This window comes from Gambusia affinis, linkage group LG10 (assembly GCF_019740435.1).
Source record: "Gambusia affinis linkage group LG10, SWU_Gaff_1.0, whole genome shotgun sequence".
NCBI lineage: Eukaryota > Metazoa > Chordata > Actinopteri > Cyprinodontiformes > Poeciliidae > Gambusia > Gambusia affinis.
Genome location: NC_057877.1, coordinates 766,747 through 794,033, shown reverse-complemented (window position 1 = coordinate 794,033; position 27,287 = coordinate 766,747). Strand labels below are relative to the sequence as shown.

Sequence of the window (27,287 nt, the reverse complement as noted above, 5' to 3'; positions counted from 1 at the left end):
TTCCAGTCAGTCTGTAAACCACATGACAGCACTGAGATGGCATTTGTTAATGTTTTGACTAATTTACAACTGAACACCAACAATCTAGAACTTATGTCTTGGTAAAAAAAAAAAAAAAAAAAAAAAACACACTCACTTAGTGCTCCTATGCTAGATGCAGATGTGTGGCCTCTAAGTCTCAGAGAAAAATCATGACAGTTTTGTCCAATCACTCACAAGAATCTAGATGACGTCATACATCACTTGAATTCAACCACTTACTACCTCGACAGCCTGCTAAATATTTACTTTTTTATTGAGTGTTTTTAGGTATCTTTCGTCAGTGACTAAAAATAACAGTGATTAAGCTACTTCAAAAGAAGAATACTCTAGACAAATCACTCATGAACAACCTATATTGTTTTTCATCACAACACAGACAACTCTAATATAGGTCCTTTACAACAGCGGTCCCCGACCTTTTTAGTACAGCGGACTACGGAAGAGGATTAGGGCCACCGAAAAAAAATAAAGAATTCTGACTTTAAAGTCAGAATTCTGAGAATTCTGAGAATAAAGTCAGAATTTTATTTTATTTTTTTCAGTGGCCCTAATCCTCTTCCGTAGCGGACCGGTCAACCCTTCCTAAATTTTCTGCGGACCGGGGGTGCGGTGCGGTGTTTTAAGGACCGAGACCGATGCCTTTGTTTCTTACTCATTCTGCTGCATGTTGGCGTGCAAGACATAACCGACAGCATCCGGTTTAGAATTTTCAAAATAAAAGCTCCTCCAGACTCAATACATAGAACGGACATATTTAATTATTTCTTGCGCGGCCCGGTACCAATTGGTCCACGGACCGGTACCGGTCCGCGGCCGGGTAGTCGGGGACCACTGCTTTACAACATCCGAATTTTCGGGCATGCTGTGGTGGCTTAAGGGATAGCACATACCATGTTTGGAAGCATTGAGTCCTCGACGCAGCCGTCGCGGGTTCGATTCCCAGACCCGTCCTATCAAGCTACTTTCAAATAAGGGACACTAGAGCCCACAAAAGACCCCCTGGAGGGAAAAAAAAGAATGAACTTTTCATTTCGGTCTTACTCAATCCTAGTGCTACATTTGACATAGTCGACCATAAAAGACCGGTTGACAAACCCAAATGAAAACACCAGAAAAACCCTGCACAGAAATTCCCACCCATCTTCCACAAATGAAGATGGTTGAGAGCAACCTTCGTTGGAGTCATCAATCAGAACATTAGGTGGACAGACATTTGGAAGATACCACAAGCAAGGCTCAATTTCCTCATATTTCCAACTTGCAACATACTTCTTCCATAGAATCCTTTTCAGTGATGCACACTCTGTGACATCCCTAATGTAAACCACCAGAATGTCTTGTCAGGCTGTAGGATCACACAAGCTCAAGTATGCTATATGGCGCCATGACCTGATTCTTAGGAAGATTGTAGAGGTGCTGGAGGGCTGTTGACAGGGCAGCAAAGGGGTACCAGCAACAGAAAAGCACAGCTTCATTAGCTTTGTCATGGAAGGTGAATTGAGAGGAAACATCAGGTTAAACCCCCAGGTCCTCCAAGAAACCATATAGGTTGCTTTTGTTGGACTGAGAGTCAATGTTTTTCTTTTGCAGCTTCTGGTACAGCATGAGATATGAATTTGTGAGCTACTGAATAAAGATGAATTTATCATCCTGTGTTATCCTCACAAATCCAGACCCCTTCCTCATTGCTTTACTGTCAAATGTCATTTATGTCCCCATCATTTCTAAACACTACCTTGGTTCTAATAAGGGTTGATAACCCCATTGCTAAAGTTCCTTCCTGCAAGTGAAACTCTTGGCAATATTCTTTCAACAGTTTCATCAATAATGCTGATTGAGTGACCAGGGAAAAACACTGGTTATACCATTCCAGTCAGAAACAAAATCTCTCTCTGCTGGTAAAAAAAAGGGGCTTGCCGCATAACAAAATCAGTCATTGACCATAGCACATAATGGAAATATTAAAAAATGCTCACCGGTCTTTTGCTGCACTCAAGCTTGAGGATTTGCGCCATTATATACCTGATCAATGAGTTTCTGAGTCATTGTCAGGAAAAAGGCTGTTCAGACATCACAACAGCATGGCTATTAAATCATGTTGGACTCCCAAAGAAAAGCTGTTTCTGTGTTATAACATCAGTGGTCTTATCAGCTTGGTTTTTCCTGCTTAACACCAGCGTGACTGCAATGGCTTGTTCTGTGTGACTCTTGACTGTTAAAAACTGTGAAAGTGGGCATGGCAGTGACACAAAGGTAAAGCGGACGACCCATATATAGGTTCCAGTCCTGGCCTGATTACCTTTGCGATTTGTTATGGACTTTGCTTTTTGAAAGGTCCATAAAGTCTGGTGTGGATGAACTCGAGTGGCCTCCACAGAGTCCTGACCTCAATCCAATAGAACACCTTTAGGATGAATTAGAGCGGAGATTGAGAGTCAAGCCAACATCAGTACGTGACCTCACAAATGCACTTCTGGAAGAATGGTCAAAAATCCTGTGGACAGCCTTCCCAGAAGAGTTGAAGCTCATCTAGCTGCAAACCAATGACATATTGAACCATTTAGATTAGGAATGGGATGAAAATAGAAACACATCTAATGAGGCTACCAAATCTAGTAAACCACTGAAAACACCAGCTTTGTCTTTTTGCCACTGGGCACCAACATTGGGCATCATTGTGTTTGTCTGTAGTTTTCATCAATCTGCACGGTTATATTCATCTGATCAAAAGTTGAAAATTTCAGAGAACCATCTGGTTTTGTATGATTCATATTTCTTCACCTTTTTGGACAGAGAGCACATGTCAGTGATTCCTTTAGTTGCCCATGTGGTGGTGCCTCCACCACAATTTGGGTGGAGCAGTATGCAGGGTAAGCAGAATAAAGTACTTCATAGCCTGCCACCCACGGTTTCCATTTGAAACAAGTCACCGGGAATCCTCTAAAATATTAATTTCAGCAATAGGTTTGAAACGTATTTGACATTTTAATATTTGCCAAATTCCACAAATTTTTTAAATTAGTGATGCTAAGTCCAAGTCCATATACATTGTAGTTTCTGCTCTTTGTTCCTGCATCAACATGACACAAGCTATGGGTCAAGCATATGAAAAGCTGTAAAATATATCTTGGTGTTAAAGTCAAGACGGTCTGGGATGATGAGAACTCGGTCTCTGTCACCCATGAAGAGCGGGACTTTACAAAGCATATGTTACATATATTAATTAGCTCAGCTAAAACTTTTCATTTGATTCAGGTGTGGGTCTTCATGGGTGAAAGTTTAATCTACCTTTATACTTTATAATTACGCCAATTAGCTACTCATAAAGTCAATACCCTGTTTTTTGTTATTTATTTATTGCTCTGGATATTGTACATTCATTGGAAATATGTAACTTGAAATCAGAGGACAGGATTTAAGGAACTAACCAGAGTTGCAGGTGTTACACTTGGAACATATGTAGAGACCATTTGTTAGCATCTTTAACATTTTTGCATCATTTTGAAACTGATCAAGTCTAATTAATAGTTTTTCTGTCTGCAAATAAATTGTTGACTCTTATGGCCATTTTCAGTGTTTTTATGGCTACTCATTGATTTTAGTCTCAATTGGCTGTTTGGAACATTTAAACTAATTTTCTTCAATTACTAATTGAATGTAGTACTTAAACGTTTCGTTTTCTAAAACGAGAACACTTTTAGAGTTTAGGGGGTGTAGTTTAGGGTGTGTCATTCCAACCCGGGACCTACGCGTAAGTTTGGGTGACTTTTATTGTGAAGGATTCGGGGCGGAAGAGAAATTTGTGTTGTCGTTTTAGGCGGGCGGATACAGGGTGTGGGTATTACGCAGTGGAGAGGCACATTTCATTTGTCTGCATTTCAGAGGAAGATGTCCCGTTTCAAAAGGGCGGGTAATGTGGACAGTCTGGCGGGCTTTCGAACCCCAAAGCCGGAGGCAGCTGTTCCCTACGGGCTGCTAAAGGCAGCCAGGAAAAGCGGCCAACTCAATCTGTCCGGTCGAGGCTTGACTGAAGGTAAGCACACATGCCATGTTGTCTATTTTTATTTATGTAGGAGAAAGGAACAACGACGTCAAATGAAGAGCGATTATCCTTCGCGGCGCCGTCTCTGAAACTGTAGGTGTCGCTGTTTTCTGACAGTGTGGCATATACAATGTAGAGAAGGTGAGGTGATGTGAGGGTTTTGCATAGACCAGCCAAGAGACATAAAAGAATTTCAAAAAATAATCTTAATTTATTACACAAAATATCCAAAAATAATTCAAAAATGACAAATTGGGCCCAAAAACTGAGGTCAACATAACAAAGTGTAACTCAAGTGGTAACAAAAGGAACTCAAGCACAAACTGACCTAACAACAAGACATGAGGGGAACGTAAATAGTGGCTGATCAGACCACTGCTAACACACACAAGGGGGTAACTAAACACACAAGAACCTAACAAATACTGGTGAGAATATTAAATCTATAAATTAAATAAATATCAAATTTAAACTAACTTTCAAAAGAAGAAACATTAAATAAATGGTCAAAATAAAATATAAAACAAATGTGCCCTTCCCCTGACACCAGCGGTTTTACTTCATTCTATTTTTGATTTTGATGGGAAGACATTGAGAATATAACAAGACTCAAATTATATTTTTGTCTTTTTCTGCTGATTTCCACAACCGCTCTAATGTTCTCTTGCCAACTTTACGTGTTTTGGGCCCAGAGGGTCGTGGTGGCAAGAAGACCAGTTGTATAGAGCAATTACCATATACACCATGCATAACTCAGAGCTGTACATGATGACTTCATAAACTGTATGCCAAGTAATAGTAATCAGTGGCCACAGAATTAGGCACCGTGATTGCAAACTCATTTACTGTGACTATCATTACACCCAATTATTTATATTTGACACGACTTAAATTGATACAGCTAGTACAGAAATATCTGATCTAGCTGTTCAAATGCAAGTAGATATTTCACAATGTCCATTCAGACCTGCTCCTGAATCCATCTTTTGATTTGTCTCTTGTTTTAATGTCCATCCGGGGTCTGGTTGTGGGGTAGCAGCTTCAGAAGGGAGGCCCAGACTTCCCTCTCCCCAGCCACTTCTTCCAGCTCTTCCGGGAGAATCCCAAGGCGTTCCCAGGCCAGACGCTGTGCTAATCTGCCTGTCGATCTCCCGCTCCCTTCTTCGCTCATTCTTGAACAAGATCCCAAGATACTTGAACTCCTCCACTTGGGGCAGGATACCCCCCCCAACCTGGAGAAGGCACTCTACCCTTTTCCGACTCAAGACCATGGCCTCGGATTTGGAGACACTGATCGGCATCCCAGCCGCTTCACACTCTGCTGCGAACCGTTTTAATGTCTAATTAGTAAATTATTGAGCAAGCAATGAGTTGCCCTTGCAGCTAAAGGACTGATTCCTAACCTCTATGGTGTTTTCCTGAGGTACTGAGGAAATGAGAAATGGAACAATACTTTAAAAGCTGTTTCATGTCAATCTCTTCTTCAGTTAAATTTTCTCAAAGGTTCGGAGGACTCAGTTACATTAATCACAAATATTATTAAAACATGACCAGACAGGCAAGGGTAATAGAGAAGTACTATTATTACATACCACAGAAAGCTCCTGTGGGTTGAGCTAATTGAGTTTAGTAGTAATTGCAATCTGGATGAGGAAAAGCCGAGGGTTAGATATTCAAAATAACTGTAGCTTTTTAGCCTGAGTTAGTGAATAAATCTGTCTGAAAGATAGCTGGTACTCCTCTTCTTCATGCAGTGCTTTAAGGAATGTGAAATTTTGAATAATTTAAATAATGGGTCAGTTGACCCATTTATATGAACAAAATCCTCCTATATCTCTTCTTATTTGTGACAGATAAGGTGCCTCGTTTTCCTCTTTTATTGTTCTCTATTAATGAGGACGTCCAACATGCTTTCATTCATGTGTTTCAGATTACTTTAAATGATTTCAAAGGCATATTAGACATAAAATTCTAAATAGAGCCCTGGATTGAGATGCAGGTCCCAGCAAGTAGTGATGTCCAAATGAAGCCTCATGAAGCAATGAAGCTTCCGGCCCATTGCTTTGCCCAAAAGTTCATTACTCCATGCTTCATTCATTGCTCACTAGTGACATCTGCTGGTGACTCAGATAGACATATTTAAGAGCAATTAGTAAATGCAATATTGTCACAAACGTTTTGTCAAACTCATCATTAGTAACAGAAGAGTCAATTAAATCCTATTTAACTAATCTTTTTTAATTATTAAAATAATTTGTAGTCAAACCTGATATACGTTTACTGTCAGTGGCTGTTTTCTTTTGTCATCGATTGATTTGACAATCGACATTTGTTTTAATGTATTCGGAGTGCAGCTTGTTGGAGCAGACAGTTTTCTTTGAGTTTTGATTTGCCTCCTGAAAAACTAAAATTCTTCAAAAATTCTTTTTCTTGGATTTCTATTGGCTCTCTGATCTGATCCCTCATATTTTTACTCATCAGCCAGAATTTTACTTTTCCAACAGCTTTAAGTCTGTTTCTACTGAGCCCCCTAGGAGACATGGAGATATTTTTTCTTTTGCGTTCCCTCGCAAAACTGTACTGATCAGTTATGCGGCATAATTGAATACTGTAAGTCTTTCTTACGGTGGCCGCCGTACTTTCTGATTTAATATAAGGTTATGTAAGGTTTTTCCATGAATGTTAATATCTCATTGTAAAATATCTGAAGTTTTATATCTTATTTAGGATACAAAGGCACCACAAACCTATGATATAAACAGAAACCTTCCGTAAGTAGGAAAGAAATATAAATACTGTACATCCAAACTATATTTCTGAGTTATTATCGCGGCGTAATAAGTCATCTGACAGTTTTGATTGTGTCTCTGTTGTGTTGGTTGCCTGAATGGTTTAAAGAGCTGCTTTTATGTTCAGTTTCATCTCAACCTTAACAGATAGAAACATGCAGTAAATAAATCGATTTTCAATCAGTTTTTTGCACCAAAGACTTAATAATAATAAACACGTTTTATTATTAAAAACACGACAAACTAATTATGGTAAAGGGCCGTATTGGGTTAACTCGGGGAATCTCATCTGTCCGTGTATCAATTAACTCCAAACCACTTCTTTGTTCTGTCACATTTATCGGAGACACAATCAAAACTGTCAGATGAGTTATTACGCCGTGATAATAACTCAGAAATATAGTTTGGATGTACAGTATTTATATGTGTTTCCTACTTACGGAAGGTTTCTGTTTATATCATAGGTTTGTGGTGCCTTTGTATTCTAAAGAAAGATATAAAACTTAAGATATTTCACAACGAGATATTAACATTCATGGAAAAACCTTACATAACCTTATATTAAATCAGAAAGTACGGCGGCCACCGTAAGACTTACAGTATTCAATTATGCCGCATAACTGATCAGTACAGTTTTGCGAGGGAACGCAAAAGAGAAAATATCTCCATGTCCCCTAGGGGCTCCATATGTTTCTGCTGTGCAAGACTGATATATTTTTGCAGAACAAAAAAATAGTGGAAATTTCAAGAAGGTGAGAATTTTGGAGGTGAAGGTTTAATTATTTTTATTCAGAATCTTGTGAGTTATCATCTCAAGTATTCCCTGATGTCAGATTTTTTTCTTCTTGCTGGCTCTTTTTCAATCAAGTTTATTTGTGTAGCACATTTCAGCAACAATGCAGTATCAAAATGATTTACATAATAAAAACACAAATATAAAGTCACAAAATGTACCATAATCAACCATTGAGAAAACTGGTAACAAACATTACATTTTGATGAGTGTCATCATCAAAATCATTAATACACGTGAACTATAAAAGGTTCCTTTTAATTCAGAAGACAAATATTCCTCTGATGCGATCAAGCAGCGACTCATCACGCTTTTATTTTGAAAACCGACACGCGAAATGAAGCAGTCACGTGACCCGTGCAATGAGGCGTCGTTTGTTGCCGGTCACGTGGTTTTCAACAAGACGACACAAGCCTCAGAGCGGGGCTTCATGGACACGCCCCCTTATTACTCGGTACAAGCCTTGAAGCCTGGCTTCAGATAGACCATCACTACCAACAAGTATCCTTCTGAACCTACATACATTAATGCTGCTCCTGAATTCCACCATTGTGGAACGACAAAGGATTCAGCCATTCTATGTTTTTATTCTTCCCTTCCACAAATCACTAAGCTACACAGATGAGGCTCAACAGTCCACCCAAGCCCTCAACCTATCTTTTTAACATTGATTAAACTAGTCAGCATGTACTACTTTGGTGTTCTAAGTGAATTATGTTTGTATCTTCAGCGATTTGACTCATCATGTGTCCCAGTCCCTCAGAATGTGTATCGGCTTAACATTGATGAACCAGCGGAAGCCCAGGAGAACGTAGCGTTTGGAGGATCAGATCGCTGGTGGGAACAGACCAACCTCACCAAACTTCTGCTGTCGTCCAATCAACTAATACATCTGTCTGAAGACATCAAACTCTTACCTGCACTAACTATACTGGATGTAAGTACAATCAACTCCAGCACCAACTGCAGAGATTAAAAGACGTTCATTTTGTGAAAGATTGGGCACAAGCTCCAACAAGCCAAAAAAATTCAGTTGATGCAAGTTATCAAGTTATAAAAAAAATGTACCCAGTAGAAAGAAGCTGAAAGAAGAAGTTGTCTCTACTTTTCTCAGCTAAACAAAATCAGGGTTTCCTCCGGTGTATTATAAGCCTGGTGGGCTTTACCTGTCCCGCCAACTGTCTGAGCATTGCTTGTTTTAATTTTAAATAGGTTTTTTTGTATACTAGTAACTCCAGACTACATGTGTCTTTGCTGCGGTCCACTCCGCCAGTGCACAGTGGAGCGGAGCCCTTCCTGAAAGACAGGTTTACAGTTGATGCATTGAGAAGGGCCGGAAGCTGTAGGTGAGCACCAACCACAGACTTGCAACTGTGCATTGCTGTAGCAGCAGCATCTCTGAAGCTCGGTGCCAACTCTCACTCAAACTGGACTATTTGCTGAGGACCTTCGCCTATATCAGCATTTATATGAACCCCCTGTGAGAAATCACATTTCAGTGGAGAATTTTGGATCAGCATAAAAGTAAAAGAAAACAACTTGTGTTAATGGATGCCTTGAAATGGTGTTTCTTTGAACTTTCCATCATTTTATAACAATATTCCTTCATCAAAAACATTCCTGGAGAGTTGCTTTAATTCTATCATGCATATTTGAGGAATCCGTGAATCTCCCATGACAACCATTCTGGAGTCTCCCCGATCTCCTACTGGACTGTCAATTTGATGCTTTATATCAGTACAAACTTTGTCTGATGTATTTTATTGGGATAAATTGACTTTCCTTAGGTTCAACCAAGCTTTTATTCACCAAGTTGTTCTTGCAGCTCCATGACAACCAGCTGAGCAGTTTACCCAGCACTCTTGGAGAGCTGCAGGAGCTTCTGCAGCTGCGACTAAGGTACAGTTAGTCAGTTTCATGGTGAGTTTTCTGTGGAAACATCAGTCACCAGTCTATCTTCTTTTTCACAATCAGACCTTTTGAGAAGTAGAAAGAGCAACAGGACGTTGACTCTGAATAATCTGTGTTTTCTCATGTGTTTGGATAAAATAAAGGAAAAGAATCACAGAAACTTGACTTGTCCTCTCTGCATGAGAGAACACAGCAGAATGATGAAGCACTTCTTTTCACTGAGCCTGAAGCTGACTGCCATGATCACCGCTTTATTGTTGAGATTCATCTCTGACTGGTTTCAAATCAAAATGAACTATTTCTGTTTTTGTTACAGCCATAATAAGCTGTCCTCGCTGCCAACAGAGGTGTGTTCCCTAAACAACCTTCGTTCCCTCACACTGCAACAGAATCTCCTGGAAACTGTGCCAGAGAAAATAGGAGAGCTGGGGAACCTGACAGAGCTGGTAACTCACCACACACTCACGTCTGTCTTTGATATGAAAGAGGATCTTGTGAAGGAGCTGTTTGTTCTGTTGTCAACAGAACAGACCAACTCAGCCTCTTCTTTTGTCAGGGCAGCTCATCCACATTCTGGTTCAGATCAGAGGGAGGAATGGAAACGAGGGAAGTCTGTTCTACCTAGTAGAGATGTATGGGCCTGTGTGGGACACAGGCATGACTGGACCCAGTTGGTCTGGTCCTCTGCAGTTCAGTGGAAAAGTGACAGAACCAAATGAAGGGGTGACTCTTCTGCATGACCTTCAGTGCATCACCTCATGGGTTGGTTGCTACTGACATCTTAACAAGCTTTCCTTATCAGTCATAAAGTAGCTTTGTGGCAGTTTCACTAATCATGGCTCCTTGATCAAAGTAAATGATGTAAATGGAAAAGAAAATGGAGTGATGAAATGTAGATTGTTTGGAAATATCCACAGTATTTTTCCCACATTGATGGTTAGCAACAATTTATTTTCCAATATTAGAACCTTGAACAAAATGAGGTTATTAGAAGGTGTATCTAATACAGTGTATAAACATCAATTCCTGTAAGCTGCAGGTCAGTGCCAAGGAGTCATGGTATCTAATGAGGCGCTGCTCTCCCAGGTCCGTGATTCAAGCAGCTCTGTGATTGGCTGCCTTCACAGCCAATCACAAACATAACATATTGAGTTATGTTTGAGAACCCAGTCTGTACCAGTAACTTCCTAACACACACAGAGGTCTGCTGAGCTCAGCTGAACGCAGTTGGCTGGTTGTTGTTGCTGGTTTTGGGTCAGGATGAACCAGCAACCATGCTTTACCTTCACCTCACAGAGATGGACAACATGGATCAAAGATTCAGTCCAATATTTGATTGTGATCAGGTGAGCATATAGGTGACCTCCCTCTGTTGGCTGAAAGGGGGATCTGTCCTTCCACTCAGACTGAAACAAACCACTTCTTCACAGTATTTGTTCTTCAAACAAAACCACTTGTTAACCAGGTTGTTTCTCAATGGCAGCTATAGCTCACATAACTGATAAACTCTTCAGTGTGTGCTATGCCGTGTTTTGTCATTTACTGATGCCTGTGTTCTTCTTTTTGTGATTGTTTGAAGGATCTGTCCAACAACCTTCTGAAGCATCTGCCCTCCAGTGTTGGCCGTCTCTCAGCTCTGCAGAAAGTATCCCTTTGTCACAACAAGCTGAGCAGTCTGCCTGACAGCCTGGGCCAGCTGGCAAGTAAGAGCAGCTCTGAGGCCACAAGCAGGCTACATGCTTAGCCTGCATTGTTCACACTGGTGTTGTCATAGATTAGTTTGTGATTTTTAAACATGAACACTTGTTTGATGAAAATTCGTGTAAGTAATCACAAATCGACTTTTATTGGTTTTTATGTTCAGTTATTTTGTTCAAATTAAGTTTATTTAATCATTGTTTTTATCAGTGCTACATGATAAAAACAAACAAGTGTGGTTTGGTATGAAGAGTTTTTTTTTGCCAGTCTAATTAGTAAACCCAGTCATTTCTTTTCATGTGCTTTAAACAAAACACACAGAGGATTGAGACGGTATATTTAAGTTGGTTGCCTGAGAAAAAAAAAGATACGTGCTAATTCCATGTATTCTCTCAAAATGTATCCAAAAAAAATCTGAAATGTATGATTGTATGTTTTTACTAATTTTGTTTACGCTGTTATAAAATATGAAAAACTCTGTCAATGTTTTTGTCACAACTATTTGGAAATTTCTGTAAACAGTTTTAATGTAGCAAACCTTTTTTTGCTTTGTTGAATATAAGTATCTGTCAGGTATCATGTAGATGTTTGAAGCGCTTTGTGCTCTGACCCGGCCCTGCAGACGTGAAGCTCCTGGACTGCAGCCACAATGAGCTGACCGACGTTCCCGTCAGCCTGGCTGGGATGCTGGCTCTGGAGCAGCTCTACCTGCGACACAACAAGCTACGCCAGCTGCCGCAGCTGCCTGCCCCCTCTCTCAGGGTAACCATGGCAATCAGTCCACAACTATGGGTTCTAGTGTATGACCCGTGACCCAGTCTAGCTGTGTATTGGCAAAGTTTGCAATAAACTATGCCGTGTGTGTGTGTTTGCAGGAAGTGTTTGCTGGGAACAACCGGTTGGAGCTGCTGGAGGCTGAGCAGCTGTCCTGTCTCTCTGCTGTGACTCTTCTAGAACTGAGAGACAACAAGATCAGAAATCTTCCTGAAGAAATCGCACTGCTGCTCACTCTGACCCGGCTGGACCTCACTAACAACGACATCAGCACGTAGGCGTTTACACACACACACCCTCTGCAATGAGCATGCAGGCCGCTGTGTTTTCCATCTGCATTGAAACTGTGGTGTGTTTAGCAGTCTTCCCGCCTCTCTGAGCCTGCTGCCCAACCTGAAGGTGTTGCTGCTGGAGGGAAACCCTCTTCGTGGAATCAGGAGGGAACTTCTGGCTGTAGGTCACGCCTCAAAAACACACACACTGTGCCTATTGGGTCTGTGCAGGAACTGAAAGCTACGGTGGCCGTGAGGTGCAAAGCGCTACAAAATTAACAAAGCACAATTACAAATTCAAAAACACAACAACATTAACAAAAACGGAAACGGTATGTCCCAGTTGGAGACCTGGGAGATCACTGATTGGACGACAGGGCTTTTGAACCGAAAGTTATCGCTTGAACGGGTCGGCCCGTTGTTGCGATACGTTATAGTGTCCACCATATTGAAAGTGGCTTATCGACCAGCAAGCTAATAGAAGTAAATGGACCGAACTTCGTAAAGTGCCGTTCTGCAAAGTATTTCAAGTTAATGAATGTCACTGACTCAATCTCTCAGGTGTATTCATGAACATATTAACACAATTCCATAATTCAATGTGCATTTGCTATTTCAAGATATGAATCAAAAAACGTAACGTAAAGGCAGTGGGTCCACTTTGTACAGTAAAACCGTTGAAACTCGTCCACGCAGCAGGTTTTCTCCACTGCCACTGTCAAGATGGCGTGACGTGAGTAGGACCCAGCGTACAAGTATTCATGCCTATAGTCCAATCAGTGGTTTCTTACGTCTCCTACTGGGACATACCCTTTCCGTTTTTGTTAATGTTGTTTTGTTTTTGTCATTTGTAATTTGCTTCGTTAATGTCGTAGTGCTTTGCACCTCAGGGCCACCGTAGAAAGCTGACATCACAGCATTCCAAAAGCGTGGGACTAATTCATGTTCAGCTGACTGTGTTGAGTTCTCACTGACTCCTGTCTGGATGTCTGATGATGCTCATGTTTAGGTCTTGTGTGTGGAGTCAGGCTGTTGTGTGCTGGGATGTTTTATTTTCAGTCCTTTACAAAATGTTTTATACTTCAGTGCTAAGAGCAGCACAGCATATTGAATTCTAATTCATTACAATAATGGTGTGTCCCAATTTCCAAAAAGTTTCCATTTCCTCTGGGATCAGATCACAAAGCAGTCAGATGAGAGTGAAAAAGATTTCTTGGAAGCTTTCAGGAAAATCCAAGAAAATCTCATAAAAGACTGTTTTAGCTTAATAACTCTAAGACTACTAAACTTTCCCTCATATAAATATAAGGAGGTTATTTATGCTTATTTCTGTGTTGGTGGTTTACCTTTCTAATCAAGAAAAATGTGTAAATGTATATTAGTTTGCTTAATAATTGGACTAAACTAGTAGTTCTTAGTGACTTCTCTGAGTCTTTGGTTAATCTGAGGGATGCTGTCCCTCCAGCCTGTCCTGGGCTTCCTCTGTTTGTCCTTCTGGTGGGGCATGTTTCCATCTGTTCATATGCCAATAACACTATAAAGATAGTGTGGTTACTACCATACTCAACCAAAGTTTATTCAGTAGAAACTTTGGAATCAATAACTGATACACATTGGTGTTAAAGGAGCCAACATGAGAGCAGCTTTATGCTGTGCAGAAAGAGTCCAAGTTCAATATGATGAAAAAGTAATTCAATAATGAATAATAGTCATACATTATTAATGTTATTGTAGTTTGTTTGAAGAAAAAAATTCTGTTTTTTCCCTCCCATAGAACACATAATAATAATAATAATAATAATAATAATAATAATAATAATAATAATAATAATAATAATAATAATAATAATAATAATAATAATAATAATAATAATAATAATAATAATAATAATAATAATAATAATAATAATAATAATAATAATAATAATAATAATAATAATAATAATACAGATTCAAAAATTACCAGTTCAGATCTGACACTTTGGGTTTGGAGACTGGATGTTTTTGTTCAGGAAGACCAAAGATGTTTATTGTGTGATTGGGGGGAAATTGAGAGTGAAGTGCACTTTTTGTTTTGCTGTCCCTTGTACCTGACATTGAGAAATGATTTATTTACTAAAGTACTTGATGTTTATCCAGATTTCTTTTATGTAACAGATGAGGACAAAATGTGTTATTTAAGTATTTTTTGTTTCAGTTATGTACACAGTTTATTTTGGCACTTTAGAAAGAGGATGCTCTTTGTTTAAAGAATATTTATGTTTATCTGTTGTTTGTATATGTTTTATTGTGTCTTGTGAGGCCATGTGTTCTGGGCATCCATAAGGTTGCATGAAATAAAGACTACTACTAGAATATTTAGTGTGTACTATCTAACACCATCAATACCTCACACCCATTACTAATAAGCATTTTCTTCATTAACTCAATACTAACCTAAAGTGTTGTTTCACCACAGAAAGGAACTGGTGACCTTCTGAAATATCTAAGAGGAAGAATTAAAGGTGACATTTTTGTTTTTAACTGCTGAAATATTTAAAACTAAAGACTTATTTCATCCTGTTGCAATGAGCTTCAAATGTCCAATCAGTTCTACAAAATAGCTGTTAGTCCAGAGACGCATGGAGGCCAGAGGGTCCTGACAATCACTTCAGTAAAGAACAGCTGAGTTCAGTAAAAACAGAGAATATGTAAGTTCAGTTTCTTTAAAATCTCTGATAACAGGAGCAGGAACCTGTTTAGCATGGCCCACTCAAACTCCTGTTATAAATAAAACTACTATAATAATTATCTGGTTGTTTATCATCTATGAACTATTTGATTTAGTAAGTAATGCATGTAGATGATTTTTGTTCTTTTATGGAATATTTCCAAGTTTCTCCCAGTCACTTGTTGTTTTGTCCATCAATGTGCAGAGGAGGCTGAGGGAACGGCTGAGCCCACTGCCATGACGTTACCGTCTGAAGGTCTGGTCAACACGCACAACATCAAAACTCTGAAGATGTTGGAGTACGGGTGAGTCTATTTTCACTCACTGACAATGAAAGATAGTCTTGTCCTATTGGTGTGTTTCCTAGTTACTGTTGCTAAGACAGTCCAGGCCGAAGGTCTGATCAGAGCTGCAGGAGGTTCTGTTCAGGTATGTGCTTGAATTCTGCTGCAGCTGACTGGAACTGGTCCAACATGTTGTCACTCTGACCTGAACTCTTCACCTCTTTTCTCTCCTTTGCTTTCTATTTTTCCATTTTTCTTGTTTAACATTTGCTGTCTGTTGACCAGAACTCCTTTGAAAAGAGTTTTTTAATCTGAATGGATTTTCCTGGTACATAAAGGTAAACATCTTTCCTTCTACATGGAACATATAGCAGAGACCAGAGTTGGACGGTTTTCTGGAAGAGTTCATAGGAAACGGTTTTCAAAGCAAACAGTGAGAAATAAGTGAAGTACCTCTACTTCAAAACGGGGCAAAAAGTATTATTAAATGTAAAAATGAATGGATAAAGATTCTGCCCAGTCTGGTCTGAACTTCTGGAGGACTAAATTAATGAGTGAGTTAACACCAAGGTAAAATTACTTAAAAGAAAACTGATGCGTGTCTAATGTGTTTAATCTTGTTTTTGTTCTAATTTTCTAGTGGACCACAGTTTTACTGCAGAATGTCTTCATATTTGTGTTTTACCCCAGTGTGTGTTCCTGTGTGTGTTCAGTAACAAGCAGGCAGCCAGTGTTCCAGACGAGGTGTTTGATGCTGCTGTGCATCAGGCCGTCACCTCTGTTAACTTCAGCAGAAACCAGCTGACAGTTTTCCCACCCCGGTGCGTATCAACACACCAGAGAGGATTCTGGGTAAACTACCTGATGTAATAAAGCCCCACCCATTCCTGCTGTGTGCAGACTGCTGGAGCTCCGCTCCTCGCTGTCAGACATCAACCTGGGCTTTAACAGACTGAGCTGCTGTTCTGACATCTGCTCCCTCCAGCAGCTCACACACATTGACCTCAGGTACGCTCACATCGTAGTTCTGTTCAGCTACCAGGAAATGAAATGACAATAGTGACACAGTCCACTCAGTTTCAGCTCTGCACATTCATGAATTTATTTTGTCCATAACTTTTGATTCCTATTAGTTTATGTCTTTATGACACATTTAGAGCTGTTGTTCCTCCCACTTTTCGAAAACATTTTGGAGTAATTCATTTTGATATTTATTATTGAATTTAGTCAAAGTATTCTCAGAACTCATATTCTACCTGAATATAAATACAAGCATATTGTATTTATATTTAGAGTGGCGCTCTTAGCTTTCCTTTTGTTTCTTTCCTGAGAACGTTTGTAAAAGGCCAATTTTAAGGCACTAAACTGTGAAGTCTCATGTCTTGTATGTTTGATATAAATACAACATTTTCATAACAACTGAAGGTAACAGTTGATTATGTTATAAAATGGCACTATGTGCCTGGGAAATGCATAATTCTTGCCCTTTAAGGTGACTTGCCAGGTTGGCACCCTTTAGCAGCAGATAGTGAGGAATCTACCTAAAGCAGGTGTTCTGACTGTGACCATGGCGATGAGTTGGAAGAGCAGGGAGCAGTTTGATTAGCTCCAAAGCCACTGTAGTTTCCTGTTGGTACTGAGGTCAGCCTCACATCTGGAGATTCTGAACAAGCAGCAGAACAATAAAAATAACTCTTTGAATTTTACAGTGAAGCTCATGTATAATGAAGTGATTAATTGTGTCCATACCAGAAACAGTCTGTGCCTTCCTTGTTTTAGGAACAACCAGCTGACTGATTTACCCTCTGAAATGAAGAACCTTTCCAAACTACGATGCATTGTGCTAAACTACAACAGGTAGCTCCATCCGGATCTGTTAATTTATTTATTTTTTTTAAAGCCATTTAGCAGCAGCGGACTGCCGCCATACTCTGTTCATGCAGTGCAGAAACGTGGGGGGGGGGGCTGCATGGGTGTGTGTGTGTGACATCAGGGCCACCAGTTGAAACGAGTGTAGTCCCCATTTTAAAACTCAAGTGCACCTCACTTTCGGCTCGTCGGTTAGCTACCAGTACCGGCCCCGTTTCTCCCATCTGAACTGATTTTCAGAAGTCGACAGAAGACCTGGTCTCTGATTGGTCAGGGAACGTTTGAGTCATGAGAGTGAGGTGACCCTTGGATACGCTTGTATGGTGTTTCATAGGATGCTTGGACAAAATAAAAAGTGGAAGTAGAACTGGACCCAGAAACCTGACAATGACCCAAAACCTTCTAATGAACCCACCAAAGACTTATTGAGGATTAACAAAGGGCTTGGGCCTAGTCAAAGCCCTGGTCTTAATCTCATTGACGTGCTGTGGTGTGAACACAGAGGAAAATCTTCTATCTGCTCCCACCTGTGTGGCCAGACTGAGCTGGTAGTTTCTAGAAGTATGTCTAGAAATGTTCATCCATGTTTAACATAGACGAACAACTAAACCACTTTTGTTTCCAGAGATAAATAACAAGTAAACATGAGCTTTTCTTTTGAAGCAACTATACATCTATTAGGGGTTTCTAACTGTGTAATGGATTTGATAGAATTATTACTAAAAAAATTTAACAAAGACCTACATCTAATGAATGTAAAAAACAAGATGGGGGATATTAATTTGTTGTCATGCAGGTTCAGCTCCTTCCCTGAAGCTTTGTATCAGATTGTAACCTTGGAGACGGTGATGCTGGGGAACAACCAGGTGGGTGGGGTGGATCCCAGCCGTCTGATGCAGCTGCTCAGTCTGTCCACCCTGGATCTGTCCAACAACGACCTGCTCAGTGTCCCTCCTGAACTGGGCTTGTGTACCAGCCTCAGGTAAGAAGCATTATTCAGAAACGTTTTACATGTTTTGCTATTGAATTATTATTTTTAGCTAAAACAATAAATACATGTAAAATGTTGCTCTTGGTCAACTCGAACTTTGATTGAACCTCAGATGCCTGAGTCTGGAAGGGAATCCTTTCCGCACACCCAGAGCAGCCATTGTTGCCAAGGGAACGGATGCAGTGTTGGAGTACCTGCGCAGCCGCATCCCTACATGAGGCATGAACTCACCTGATGGTTCAGCAAAAAGGATCAAGTCTTTTTTCTTTCAAAATTGATCACATTTTTAAAAGATATTTATTGCCTATGTTTGGTGCTAAAAATCCAGAGTTGTTTTTGTAAAAGTGGAATGTCTAAAACCTTCTAAGAAGTTATTTCAGGACATAAAGAGCTCTCTCTTTTCAGCTGTTTTGTGGAGTGCTTATGTGAACTCTTTAATTATCAGAGTCAGAACTTTATGGGTAGAAAATATTGCTATTTTATGAATGAATTAACCTTTCTTATTTGACTTGTCAAGTCTTGACAGCTCTAGTAAAAATGACATAAAGACCTACCTAATAAACACACAAGTATATACATATGCATTGAATGCCAAAACTAATCATACCCTCAGCTGATTGATGATGGAGTAATACTAAATGTTACTTTAAACCTCAGAGAACATTGTTTACATTGTCTTGAGTCTGTGGATGATGGCATGGAGGCCTTCCAACCTCCAACACTGGCGTTCATTGTGAAGTTGTCAAAATACCATAAAAAAAGTGTAAAAAACTGGAAAATGCCAACGAAGATGTTTTTTCCCCAATAATTAATGAGAAGAGTCCACATCCGTTTCAATAACCTGTTAGGAAAAAAACCACCAAGCATTCATCCAGTAGGGAAAATAAGTATTTGACACACCACAGATTTGATAAGTTTCCCTCATGTAGTGATCTGTAATTTTCACATTTCAGCTATGAGAAAGAATCTAAAATAAAAATTACATTTGGTGTGATGGGAATTGCATCAGTAGCTTTTGTAATTATTAGTTAAAATGTTGTTAGTTGATGGTAGGATCTCAAATCCACCCTGAAGACTTCTTCAGGGCAGCACTGCATGTATTCTGTGTGACTTTTTAAAAGAGTTTCTGTAAATTCAGCTAATTTAACACAAAGAATTTCACTGGTCACTTTTCTGATTTGTTTCGATTTTGTCTCCTATGGATAGGTGATGGGACATGTTCTATCAGAGAATTATAGAAAATAACCAACTTTTAATGTAATCCAAACTGATTTCATTTACAAAAGATTAACTTTTTTTCCCCACCAGGGGGTCTTTTAGTGGGCTCTAGTGTCCCTTATATGACAGCAGGCTGACAGGAAAGGAGGAGGGAGGGGGGAAGACATGCGGCAAATGTCGCCAGGTCCGGGAATCGAACCCGCGACGGTCGCGTCAAGGACTCAAGGCCTCCAAATGTGGGTCGTGCTACTCTCTACGCCACTACAGCATACCCCAGATTATTAACTTTTTAGATCAACCTTATCAAAATGTTTGGTGAATGTCAGCTTCTTGTGAATGACAACAACCACAGATTCATGGGACTGAACCCACTTAATGACAACTAAAGGTTCTGGACTGAACTTTGTAAAAATCTATGCGCCTGTATTTGGTATTAACATTTAGTTTAAAGTAATGAGTTGTTGCTCCACATTATAAGGTCCTCCACTATCTGACCAGGGGAGAGACTCACGATTGTGAATCTGACTATATTTAACAATTTGTGCAAAATTGCTTATATTTCAGCTTGTCAGGAGAGATTAAAAGTGCATAACGTTTTATGTTCTAGTAAATAGGCTTTGTCTGCGTCCTGTCTTTTTTCTGAGAGCTAGTTAGCAAAGCTTTTTCTTATACATTTGTTTTAATTAATGGTTTTATCTGTTATAAATAATGCATTTTCTTGTCTTAATGACTTTGTAGTATATATATCTAATAAGCCTTTATTCTTTCAGTTAAAAATATCTTAGTCTGGACCTAAAACTCTGTCATATTTGCTTTACTAAACTCCATTGTTTTTCTTTTCACTGTCAAACTTCACCTTTTCTCTATAGTGGTAGATATGTTTAAAACATCCCTCATCTCAATTCCGTTAGCACCAGTATTTTAGTGTAGATTACCTCTAGTAGTTTGAACACTGCTGCCACTTCGTGACTATAGATGTATCAATATATCTAGATGTTCTCCCAGCTGAATCTTTCTTTTTTAGTCATTTGTTGCCCTCTATAACCATGTACAGATCTGTAGCAGGTTTCACCTTTGAAGTTAACTCATTTAATGGATAATCTCAGTTCCAACCTGTTCATCATCTGACTGATTACAGTATCAGCTTAGTTTTCATTTTGTCCAAATTTAAAGAATGCAAGCTTTTCTGGAATTCAGGTTGTATAAAATTCAACTGCCAGCTTATTGAGATTACTCTGAATGTGACGAAGATTTTTCTTAAAAATGTGTTTAAAGCTGAAAAATGAGGCAGCCTAGTTTGATTAAAAAGAGAGTGAGTAAAAATGACATAACCTACAAATGACGCTGATAGAAGTAACAGTCATTTCATGTTAACATAAGGCTCCTGCACTAGGCTGAGGTAGTGTGCATAATCCAGTTTTATTCTATTACACTTAGATAATTGTACATACTTCAAAAGGTAATAAAAGCAACTCCTAAATCTCCAGGAGACAAAACAAAGTCCGTTCTTTCCCACTTGTCCAGACTGATGGATGATGATTTTGTGGGTCTAATAAGACTGCTGTGCTGCCACTGGTGACGTCTTCCTCACTTCTTCAGAGCAGTTGAAAAACTGGAAAAAGAACAGAATAAAATAAACTAATTATTAAGATGTTTAACGGGTGATGATTATTAATGACACCCTTAAACTTTCAAAGATGAGCCTCAACATTTAAACTCTAAAGCCAGAGAACATCTGTGATGCCAGGTGAAAGGAAATAAACATGTTGCTATGCCAACACGCTTCTAATCCTTAAAGATTCTTCAGGTTTTACTTTGTTGCCTTTCTGTTAATTGGGAAACATTCAGAATGAAAAGGGAAGTAGAAGTTAGAGGTATGATAAAGAATCAGATAGGTAAAACCGAGTCTGGCGGTGGAACCTACCTGTTGAAGAACGTCTGATCTTGCAGATTCAGAACCAAACTGTCAGCATTAAGGTACACTTTGTTCTGAGACGCTGACACCTAGAAGCAGATACTCAACTTAGCATTATTCATTATCAGCATAGCTCCTGAAGAGGCTGATCATACCAACCGTCTTAGCAATGGTCTGAGCTGCTCTGATTTTCCTCAGCTTCAGGTAACCAGGGTTCTTGGTCACAGCTTGGCCCAACTGAGAGAAACCAACTAGTGCTTAGTCAACATAAGCTTAAGTGTAATGCAAGGTCAGAATCACACTAAAACTGACCTTTCACATACTGAGATGTAAACATATCACTTCTGATCATGAAGGTTGTTGAAAATGCTTTCAGGTAACATTACACTGAAATAATCGAGTTAATAAATAAATAAATCAAGCTCCTCCAAATGTCACTATTAGTATTTGCTACCTGGTCAAAAACATCCAATCAGAGACAAGAGGAAGGTTGTGCTGGTGTATGCGCTGCAGATGAACAGCTCACTATTCCAGAAAAACTGTTTATCTGCCATCATCGGTTGTTATGCTAACTAGCCTGAGCATTGATGACAGGATCTGCTGTGGGGGAACTAGTGTAGCAGAGGAATAGAACTGAGCATGAGCAGCGTGTACACAAACATGATTGACAGCGCCAAGACCCTCCTCCTGACCAATTGGTTGTTTTTGACTGATAGTAGCACTGGGAGGAAGTGGAAGAGCTGGATTGTTTCTCAGATTTTCATTATACAGTCAATATGATGACAGAATAAATATGTAAAACACTTTATTAGAATTTTTTGTTAAGAAAAGTAACACACTGCAGCATTAACAGCAACTAAATGTGACCTGTGGATGTTGAGCTAATGTCCAGAGTTTTGGACTCCATCTTAAAAACAAACACAGCTGGATCTGCTTCACTCCACATTCAGTTACCATTTTAGCAGCTTCTGCCTCCCCCTCCGCCTGGATGATCTTCTGTCTTTGGTCCTGTTTGGCTTTCTCAACGTAGAACTGTGCTCTCTGCGCCTCCTGCTGGGCTAAAAATGCACAAGCAGTATTTAATAAACTCCTCTCTTCTTGGTAGCATTTTATTCAATCCCTGGTGTTCTACTCCAGCAAATCTTAGGTATTGAAATCAAGTGCTCACTGTTCACTTGATCTATATATTTTCATATCATGTTAAATCCAACTGTATTCATAACTCTGGCAGGAGTTTAAATGATTTTTACTTAACCAGCAAGTATTTGTGATTGGAAGGGAGACACTGAAGAGATAAATGCTAATCTAAGTAGGTGGAGGCTCAGGTGTGAAAAAAAAAAAAGTTTGTTTTTATCTATGTTTTTTGTGAAAAAGGCAGAATAAAAATGTTACAGTTGGAAAAATAATTTCTATTGACATTACAATTAAACTCTTGTACATCTAAGCAGCTTTCTGCATGTTTCCTCTGGTTTTAAAAGATCTATTGAGACCTTCCACCCCTACAGGTTGGAAGGTCTCAATACCAAAACCCTCATCTTTAGCTCGCCGCACAGATTCAGGACTCGTGTTGGCCAAAGTGGAAAAGAACTTTGAAACTAAATCTAAAAAACTTTAGTCCTGACTGGATAGGAACACACATGCAGGGGTGGGCACTCCTGGTCCTGGAGGGCCGGTCTCCTGTAACATTTAGATGCATCTCTACTTCAACACACCTGAGTCAAATAACGAGGTCATTAGCAGGACTCTGGAGAACCTGACTGCACTTGGGAGGTGATTCAGCTGTTGGATTCAGGTGTGTTGGACCAGGGAGACTCTAAGAGTTGCAGGACACCGACCCTCCAGGACCAGCATGGCCCACCCCTGTATTAGTGGCTCCATTTCTCTCCAGTGTCAGTAGAATGTTAGCCAACAGGTCCAGACTCACCAACTTGCTTGGCCTCCACAGCAGCAGTGTACTGGCTGCTGAAGCTCAGCTCTGTGATGGATACATCATCCAGAATGATGTTGAAATCCTTTGCTCTCTCAACAAGCTCTCTGCGCACCAGCAGGGAAACCTGGACAAACCAACAACAGTTTCACCTATCTGATGCAATAGTTCACACTACACAATTTCTTCCCCAATTTTCCCCTTACGACAATCTTAGAACGTTGAGCGTTCTAAGATTGCTGCTTGTGATTTTGTAACCGATCATCCTGTAGTGTGTGGTGTGTTACTGTAGATTGTTGTGGCCGCTCTGATCTAAAGCAGGGGTTTTCCCTAATTGCAGCGTTAATGCGTTAACTGTTGAAAGTGACAGGTAGCCAATCAGAAAGCCGGATTCTCCTCCATCCTTTCTGAGGGGAAATTACAGAGGGGAATCCCAAACAGTTGACAAGATGCAACCCGAAGTCCAGCGGACATTGGAGATGATATGTGAAAACAACATTAATGTTTAGAAAACATTTGGTGCAAAGAATATAGAAATGATGAGGGGAGGAGTTGGAGTGAAATTGTTACACAGTTGATGAACCCGGTAACTTTTCAGCTGTTCTTCATTAACGTGACATAAATAGATTCTAATGATTTTCATTCAGTCAGGACGTTACACTGACACTAGAGCCACATGCACTGCAGGGAGATTGTACTAACTAGTTCGCGGTCACTCAGGTTTTGAAAACAGCTCTAAGATGTAGTGTGAACTGGACATTACACTGAAGAAATGAGGAAGGGAGGGTCAGTGGAGAGCAGCGGAGTTGAACCTTTTTTCATTCAGTGTCATCAACAGAAAGAGAAAAAGGCCAGAAGAGACAATAAACCTGATCATTAAAATGACGTCGATGGTTTTAATTTATTGTGCAATTAATTGATTTATTGTTTATCGCGACAGGCCTACCAATACCAATTTTTTTTTTCTGAAAAGTTACTAAATATAATGATAAAGGCACTAAACTAACAGTGCAGTGACTTGTCAACATGCAGACATGACCTGGTCAGTCAGACTGTCCTCTCACTGCAGAGCAAAGAGTACAGCAGATATTTTCAGACATGTGAGGATCAGATCGATTTTTCATGCAAGTATCAGCTGATCGGCTGATCCCTGATTCCCTTCATTTTGGGGAATCAGGGATTCATGGGATTCCCCATGGAAGGTTCATTTGCAGAGACCTTCCATGGGGCTGATTTATCGGTGCTGCAATATGAAACGGCAGACAGTGTGGGAGCCAGCAGCACCTGTGCTCTCTGTGTGATGAGCTGTGAAGCGTTGAACTTGGCCACTACAGATTTGAGGACTTCATTGACGATAGAAGGCAGAACTCTCTCATCATAGTCCTTTCCTAGTTGTTGGTACATTACAGGCAGGCTGGACGCGATGGGTCTGGACAACACCCGCACTCCAATATTCACCATCTGCAGATCTGCACAAACACAAATATCCATACTTCTCATATTTCTAATGAAGTGAAAGAAAAGCAGGAAACAGTAACGCTATCCTAAATAATGGTGTTGAGGTTCATTTGCAGAGACCTTCCATGAACTTTATGGTTTAGATTCCTACAGCTTGTTCAGAGAGACTGTTACTACAATACAATACAATCCATGATATGTAACACTGCTTACTTTTTAATTTGCTGTGCAAATTATGGAGATAGAGAAGGACACTGTGTGTGTATACAAAGGCAGAGTAGTGCTGGCCTGTACTGACTGGAACCATTTCTAAATCGAATTCCACTAAACTATACTTAGCAGTTCTTACAGAAGACAACACATGCAAAAATAAGATTTTTAACATCCATCAATGGATTTTATATTTATCAAACACTATAAAACATAATAAGCTCTTAATGTAAAACAAGTACAGCTGCTTTTCTAACAGTATTTTGCATTAACTTTAGAAACAAAATTCACAAGATTTCTACTTGGCTGAAGAACACAGAATGTAACTGAACAGCAGTGTGTAGGTGTGTGTTCAGTGTTTATCACCTTTGCTTCCAGTCAGTGAGGAGATTTTGCGAGGTTTAGCTCTAATATCATAGATGATTGGATACTGGAACCACGGGATCCTGCAGCATGGACATTAGAACGGTGCTGTTTGAAATCTGTCACAGCAAACAACTACACTCTGCTGGCTGGTCCTTCCGCCCAGCAGAGGGCAGCAAAGTGTACCTGAAATGAAGCCCCTCAGCCAGAATGGTGTCCATCTGCATCCCCCCAATCCTGTTGAAGATGATGGCTCTCTGGCCACCCTCCACTGCTCTCTCACACACACACACACACACACACACACACACAGGACACGTTTCAATTAAAACACACTGCTGGACAAAAACACAAAAAACAACCTCAAACTGGTTTATTTGAGTTAATCCAAACCTAATTTTTATTCTAGTGGATCCTAACAGCTCAGAGTGAGATCTGCTCCTGTTCACTTTAGCAAAACAAACATTCTTCTCCTCACCTCACAGTGAAATAGTTCAACAGCTGGAGGTGACACCATGGAGATAGAGAAGGACCTGGTACTCTGGGTCAGGAACAAATCTTGCTGGAAAATGAGATCAGCATCTCCATCCAGCTGGTCAGCATGAAGTTTTCTAAAATGTCCTTGTAGGTAGCTGAGTTCACTGGACTTCAGAAAACCCAGTGTACCAGAACCAGAACCAAACCCTCTCTGACTGCAGACAACCGGCAATAGATTCTGGTTCTCTCCACTCTTCCTCCAATCCTATTCAAGATGTGGGCATCAATGTTTTTCCTTTCACTTAACTTTCCATTACTATGTCTGGATACAGCATTAATGAGTCTCAACCACCATGACCAATACCCGTGTTCTCTATGAGAACAAGGCTGAAAACATTTACATATCAAGATAGAAATAAATACCCTTTTCAATGATATTCCAGCTGATGGGGAAGCTACTCTCAGGTTGTTTGTGGAAAATTAGACCAGCAGTTCTGCTTGGACAGGGGCCCAACCGAGGGACCCTGTCCAAGCAGACAGGTTCCCGATGGCCGTTAAGGCAGTGTACCTGTGTAAGTGGCTTCTTTAAGGCCATATGCTAAGGCTCCAGCTCCCAGCAGCAGCTTCAGTCCCAGTCCTGCTCCTTTGCCTCCAGACGAAGACATCCGGCCAGTCAGGTCCCTCAGGTGCTGAATGAAGCGCTGCATGTTTGTATGAATAAAGGTGATGAGAATGAGTTGATCACCAAGGTGTTTAAAAGAAGCTAAATAGATAATTTTATAAAAGTACAAATCAGAAGTTTAAAGATGTCAGTTAAGAGGAAAAGTAACCTGGCAAAAGTAATTTTAGAGTAAAACAACCAGTCTGCGCACAGCCGACTGAACACTGGAAGTGTTCCTCCGAACAGAGTCCTGAGGAGCACGGCGCTGTTTCCGCCTCCTGACCAAACCAAACTCGTACGCAGCTATAATGGAGACTAACGCTCGCAAAGCAGAGGCAGCTAGTCCAACATGGCGACCTGAGGCTCCTTTAATGGAGTGAACCTTCCCTCAGTAAGCAGCTCACCCCCACTAGAAACGCATCAAGAAAAGAAACGACACACTGGTTGGGTCAATGTTATTTAGAGCACTTACATTCGGCTCCTTGCTCCCCATGCTGCAGCTTGATGTTATAATATCCAAGGTCGAGACCGCAAAGCTTAATGGAACATGAAGTTCTTCCTCTTACAAAATCGCCATGCCGTTCACTGTGCTGCCCCCTAACGATGTAGAAATGTAATAGCACTAGCGAACCGATGAAACATCTACAACCACTGAGCCTGTGAGGCTAATCTGTTGGATCAAAGTCCCGAAAGGGACATTGAACAAAAAATAAACTTTATGTGGTGCGCACGAGAAAGTTCATTTATTCAATTTTTTTCAATGTACCTTTAGGGGTTCCATACATCGGAATGGTTTACTAATATAATATATAATTATCTTGACTGTAATTTGATGACTTAAAGAAAATTGTATCTTTAAGGGAATTGTTAATGAATGCTCAGT

The 27,287-nt window shown here is 40.0% G+C and overlaps 2 protein-coding genes across 6 annotated transcripts; one reads left to right on the top strand and one right to left on the bottom strand.

Annotated features, from left to right (window-relative positions):
* Positions 1 to 3,760: 3,760 nt before the first annotated feature.
* Positions 3,761 to 18,579, top strand: lrrc40 (leucine rich repeat containing 40). 4 transcript variants are annotated; one of them, XM_044128972.1, is made up of 15 exons: positions 3,844 to 4,075; positions 8,422 to 8,603; positions 9,492 to 9,565; positions 9,894 to 10,023; positions 11,157 to 11,280; positions 11,898 to 12,037; positions 12,151 to 12,323; positions 12,412 to 12,502; positions 14,780 to 14,825; positions 15,237 to 15,336; positions 16,029 to 16,136; positions 16,216 to 16,323; positions 17,095 to 17,172; positions 17,981 to 18,166; positions 18,288 to 18,579. In XM_044128972.1, the coding sequence occupies exons 1-15, from the start codon at positions 3,931 to 3,933 to the stop codon at positions 18,391 to 18,393; spliced, it is 1,791 nt and encodes a 596-aa protein (XP_043984907.1). In that variant the 5' UTR covers positions 3,844 to 3,930; the 3' UTR covers positions 18,394 to 18,579. The 4 variants fall into 4 exon arrangements, with proteins under 4 accessions (XP_043984908.1, XP_043984909.1, XP_043984907.1 ...); XM_044128971.1 differs by having other exon boundaries at positions 3,845 to 4,075; positions 12,409 to 12,502; XM_044128973.1 differs by lacking the exon at positions 17,095 to 17,172 and having other exon boundaries at positions 3,761 to 4,075; positions 12,409 to 12,502.
* A 2,214-nt stretch (positions 18,580 to 20,793) lies between these two features.
* On the bottom strand, positions 20,794 to 27,027 carry LOC122838373 (prohibitin-2-like). Of its 2 annotated transcripts, none has more exons than XM_044128975.1 (10): positions 26,877 to 27,027; positions 26,312 to 26,444; positions 25,453 to 25,537; positions 25,270 to 25,349; positions 24,520 to 24,704; positions 23,233 to 23,362; positions 22,263 to 22,366; positions 21,468 to 21,545; positions 21,318 to 21,397; positions 20,794 to 21,005 (listed from the first exon to the last, which is right to left on the bottom strand). In XM_044128975.1, exons 1-10 carry the CDS (start codon positions 26,895 to 26,897, stop codon positions 20,981 to 20,983), a joined length of 921 nt encoding a protein of 306 aa, XP_043984910.1. In that variant the 5' UTR covers positions 26,898 to 27,027; the 3' UTR covers positions 20,794 to 20,980. The 2 variants fall into 2 exon arrangements, with proteins under 2 accessions (XP_043984910.1, XP_043984911.1); XM_044128976.1 differs by lacking the exon at positions 26,877 to 27,027 and adding an exon at positions 26,574 to 26,813.
* Positions 27,028 to 27,287: the final 260 nt, after the last annotated feature.

Excerpts from the sequence above, each read along its gene's own strand:
- lrrc40 (XM_044128971.1), top strand. The coding sequence starts at position 3,931 with ATGTCCCGTTTCAAAAGGGCGGGTAATGTGGACAGTCTGGCGGGCTTT. Across the intron at positions 4,076-8,421 it reads CGGTCGAGGCTTGACTGAAG|TCCCTCAGAATGTGTATCGG; the intron begins GTAAGCACACAT and ends CATGTGTCCCAG. Across the intron at positions 18,167-18,287 it reads GGCTTGTGTACCAGCCTCAG|ATGCCTGAGTCTGGAAGGGA; the intron begins GTAAGAAGCATT and ends ATTGAACCTCAG.
- LOC122838373 (XM_044128975.1), bottom strand. The coding sequence starts at position 26,897 with ATGGGGAGCAAGGAGCCGAAT. Across the intron at positions 24,705-25,269 it reads CTCACTGACTGGAAGCAAAG|ATCTGCAGATGGTGAATATT; the intron begins GTGATAAACACT and ends GTGTTTGTGCAG. Across the intron at positions 21,398-21,467 it reads CTCAGACCATTGCTAAGACG|GTGTCAGCGTCTCAGAACAA; the intron begins GTTGGTATGATC and ends ATCTGCTTCTAG.